Source organism: Sorex fumeus, unplaced genomic scaffold (assembly GCF_029834395.1).
Source record: "Sorex fumeus unplaced genomic scaffold, SorFum_2.1 ptg000030l, whole genome shotgun sequence".
Taxonomy (NCBI): domain Eukaryota; kingdom Metazoa; phylum Chordata; class Mammalia; order Eulipotyphla; family Soricidae; genus Sorex; species Sorex fumeus.
In genome coordinates, this window is record NW_026606087.1 from 10,144,919 (window position 1) to 10,149,878 (window position 4,960).

The window sequence follows — 4,960 nt, forward strand, 5'->3', positions numbered from 1 at the left end:
TTTTGAACTTGTAGTTTACCTAATAAGTAGTAAGTCACATTATTTTCAACATATAAAGTACATAGCTATTTTAATACTTTGTGTTGTGAATAAATTCTGAGTACTCAATGTTATTTTTATAGAAATTAAATATGACGATGGTAATCAAATAGCCCAATATGTTTGGTCATTAAAATATAAATTGACTATTTTTATTGGATAGCAATTGGCCTGCTAATTTCAACTAGGTTATCTATACCATATTACTGCATCACACTTTAACCATGCTATATTCTATTGACTATGAGTATTTGCCCTCTAGCATTTTTTTCAGAGTTTCTTTTACTTCTGTGTTCCTCAGACTATAGATCAGAGGGTTAAGCATGGGGATTACAAGACTATAAAACACAGAGACCATTTTGTTATACTTCCATGAATTTCCTGCTTTAGGTTGCCTTACATACATGAAAAATAATGTCCCATAGAATATGATGACCACAGTGAGGTGAGAGGCACAAGTGGAAAATGCTCTGCATTTGCCTGCAGAAGACTGGATTTTTATAATGGAGTAAAGGATGCAAATGTAGGAGATGAGGACAGTCAAGAGGGAACCAGTGAGATTCACTGCAGAGAAGATCAAGAGCTGCTTCTCTTTGTTTTGGGTGTCAGAGCAGGAAAGAGCTAAGAGAGGAGGATCAGCACAGTAGAAATGGTGAATGACATTGGAGTCACAGAAAGACAACTGGAAAGTCAAAACTGTCTGTATCACAGAGTTGAGGAAGCCATATGTATAGACCCCTATCACCAATTCCTTGCATACCCGCTGGGTCATAATGGCTGTATAAATCAGGGGGTTGCAGATAGCCATATAGCGGTCATAGGCCATTGTGGCCAAGAGGAAGCATTCAGTGGTGGCAAAAGCACTGGAGAAATAAAGCTGAGCAAAACAGCCAGAAAAGGAGATGGTTTTTTTCTTCACCAGGAAATTTTGCAGCATCTTGGGTCCAATAGAAGATGAGTAACAAAGATCAATGAATGCCAGGTGACTGAGAAAATAGTACATAGGGGTGTGGAGTTTTGAATCCACTTTGATGAGCAGGATCATGCCAAGATTTCCCACCAGGGTGATGAGATAAATGGCCAGGAACACCACAAATAGGGGAAGCTGAAGTTCAGGGCGGTCTGTGAATCCCATGAGGACAAATTCTGTCACTGTAGTTCGATTGCCTCTTGCCATTTTGTTCTCTTGTTGGGAAAAAAAAAACAGAAATAATGGCTTCAAAATAATTCTCTACTAAAAAAAGTTCTCTTACATCTTTAGTTGATTAGCAGTAACAGAAATTTTACTTCACAATCCAAGTGGTTAGTGAGTACATTAACTCTGCACCTGGATTTTGCTAAAATAGACTCAGAAAAATCTGAGTTAGTTCATTTGCTTTTTAAATAGAGATTAAAAAATTGATCACTAAGTAGCACCAGGTCACATTCTCAATAATATAATACAAGAAGACCGGTCCCATAAACCCAGTTTTATGAAATTTTAAACTTTTCTCACTGTGATGGCAAATCTTGGTAACTCATATCCTCTTGGTTTGTGTGCGTATTTTGTATTTATGAGTAGGGTTAGTATTGTCCCAATTATTTGCACATGAATTTTTTCTTTCAATAAGTAGTTAATTCAGTTCCTTTGAAAATTTTTCTATTAAGTTGTTGATTTTCTAAGCATTTTCACTCCCAGAGGCTCTTTCTTTATTAAGAAAACCAGTCATCTGATAATACATGTACTGCAAATTATTTTTAATTTTGTCACTTGTCCTTTAATGCTAACATGTTGGTTTTCTCTGTGTATCATGAAGTTAATTTTAAATGCTTTAATGTTGAGTCTATTAATCCTTATTTATTCATTTTTACATTTGTTGAGTTATATAAATCTTCCTCAGTGTGAAATTATTTTAAAATAATCTCATTCTACACTAGAGCTTTATTTGATTTCATTTTTGATATCTAAAATAACCAACTTTTGTTTATTTATTTCTCCAAATGGCTAGCCAGATATTCAAAAATAATTTTCTGGTGAAATCACCTTCTAGTAGATTCAAAACTCTGGTATTATATAGTAAAAATTCATTAGTACTTAGTTCACTGCATAATTCTTGTTTGCTGTTGGGTCTCTTCTACTATAAGACATTTAAGTACAGTAATTATATAACATTTAATTTCTTGCAGTTTTTTTCTGGCTATTGTCGAACATATATTTTTCTAATTGAAGAGTAGCAATATTTTATCAAGTTCCAAAAGAAAACCCATTTGTACTTGGAATGCTAGTTCATTGAGTCATTTAGGGAAAAATGACATCATTACCAACTTAGTCTTTTCTGTATTCCATTTATTAAAGACTTTCCTAAATAGTTTGAAGTTTTCTTTAATCTCTATAGATAACATTATATGTATTTATTTAAAATGTATTCCCAGATAGCTTATCATTTTGTAACTATTGTAAAAGAAAATATTTTTCTTTCTATAATTTAAGTATTGATTCTATAGGGGAAGATGATAGAGTAAAAATAATTTTGAACATACTCCTTATCATTGTTTACTATCATTAAAATTTAAAAACGAATTCTTTTGATGTCCTCAAATACGAATTCATTAATATAAAATTATGTAAATTTCTCCTTGCATTTGTATTTCTCTCCTTTATCTATTTGCTTTAACTAGTATTTCTAGTGCAATGTTTAAAAGTAGTACCAAATTTTTACTTTTCAACTTCTTGAGGGCTTCAGGAATGCAAGGATACTCTTTGGACTATAGACAATGAGACTACCCTGTGCAATACATCTTACAATTGCATCGAAGGGCTGCATATATTTGATGTAGTTAAAATCATCCATCCTTGGAGAGACCTGTCCTTGACATTGACCAGGCACAGGGTAAGAATAATAAATGAAGGTCCACATATTCTATTTCTTAGTATTTAAAAGTTTAAAAATGACTATAAATTAATAAAATATGTTCTATCTTCCCTTCACAACAAATGTCTATAATAACTTGGTTGATAGACTTGAGATGACTGTATTTCTTTCAGATTCTTGGGCTGAGAGTATTAGAAGCTGTCTTTGGACCATATAAGGGAGTATACACATATGTAGGTGGCAGTCAGTAGGTTCACATTCCCACCACCACCCTAAACTGCCATTCCTTTACTCCTTAAGTTTTTTGTATGGTGTTGGAGGGCGGATGCCTGTCTGTGCTCAGAGCTTTCTACTGGCTGTGTACTCAAGGATCACTCCTGGTGGATTTAGGGGACCGTATGGAGTTCTGGGGATCAAACACTGGTTGGTTGCATGCAAAACATGTGCCCCTGCCCTGCTGCAGTATCTCTACAGCCCCCTTGGCTCCCTAAATGGTTGGGTATGTCACACACACAGGCTATCTGGAAAGAGATTCTAGACTCTAGGAGTAAGGCTGAGAGAGGAAAGAATTTTAGGGTCTAGTCAGATAATCTAGAAGGGTGATGGATGGACTCTAGGTATCTTTGGACTTTAATTGTGACACACTAGGAAGATGCTCAGAATACTGCCTTTGAGTGTTAAGAAGCATGGCTAGCAATGGCAGAACTACAAGGCTGAGATCTCTTTATATAGGACAAGGTGCTTGACTGGCCTTTGTTAGGAAGTAGGCAGACTTTTTTTTTTTTCTTTTTGGGTCACTCGGGTTACTCCTGGCTTTGCACTCAGGAATCACTCCTGGCAGTGCTCAAGGGACCATATGGGATGCTGGGAATCGAACCCAGGTTGGCCGTGTGCAAGGCAAATGCCCTACCCGCTGTGCTATCACTCCAGCGCCAATAGGCAGACTTTCAAACAAACCGATATGCTCATTGTAAGACGAACGAACCCCCCCCCCCCCAAAGGCAACCAATGGGTTAAAAAAGAGAACTTCAGGGAGGAATAATTGAGCAACAAGTTGTGTGAAAATAGCTAAGAGAATGTCCAAGGAACTGTGAGTATCCTTTTGGGGAAGAGTAAATATGTATGAGAGAAGTTTTACTAGTGAGAGACAAACTTGGTGCAAATGAGGACTTGCCATGTTATGGAGAGTTTCAAATATTCTGGAAACTTTAATAACTAGTTCAGTAGTGAATGTGCATCTATTGAACAGTGCTTAACTGGTGCTCAGTTTTCAGGGAGCTTATCCTGTAGTGTATACAAAGTAGATTCAGGAGAGAGAGGGCAGTCAGTCTGAAAGGTGCCAACTAGGATATTTTCCATGGGGAAAAATGATAAGGGTTTGAAAGAGGGGAATGATGGTATGAATGAAGAAAGGAGAAAGGCATGAGAGATACTCCATGAGCAGTACATCAGTTGATAACTGACTGGGACTTTTAGTTTTTAAGTCTGAGAAATGTGGATAATGATAGATGAAGAGACTGTAATTTAATTTTTGTCTTTTTTTCCAAAGGAGAAGTACTACAATTTAAACATGTGCACACCAAAATTATTTTTATAGAAACAAATAGTTGAAGAATTTTTCCCACTGTGTTTATTTACCAATGTTACTGTGAGGTAGTACTGTTCACTCAGGCTAAGCAAAAAAGCCTGAATTAGGAGTGTAGTAGACATAAGGGATGCTGAATTCTGTTTGAGGTTGATGCTGGGTATTTATCACAAAATCAGAGTTAGTAAGTCTAATTTGGGTTATGTCAATGCACAAATGATGTTGACAGTGGTGGGAATCACTATCAGTCTAGGATAGAAAAATAAGTAATAACAAGGTTTCAAGGATAGACCTTAGGAAAAGTTCATCTTTACTGGGTGGGGAAGAGGAGCAGCAGTTTGGGATGTCTTTTCATACCCAGGTAGCTTATGTTAGGAAAAATAAGGAGCCATTTAATGTGGGCATTTTCTGACACTTGTTGTTCATATCACTGTCACTCTCCTCCTGTTGTTCATCGATTTGCTTGAGCGGGCCCAGTAATATT

At 36.2% G+C, this 4,960-nt stretch overlaps 1 protein-coding gene across 1 annotated transcript; it reads right to left on the bottom strand.

Annotated features, from left to right (window-relative positions):
* Positions 1-280: 280 nt before the first annotated feature.
* Positions 281-1,216, bottom strand: LOC130025386 (olfactory receptor 1030-like). Its single transcript, XM_056116340.1, has one exon. The coding sequence runs from the start codon at positions 1,214-1,216 to the stop codon at positions 281-283; it is 936 nt and encodes a 311-aa protein (XP_055972315.1).
* Positions 1,217-4,960: the final 3,744 nt, after the last annotated feature.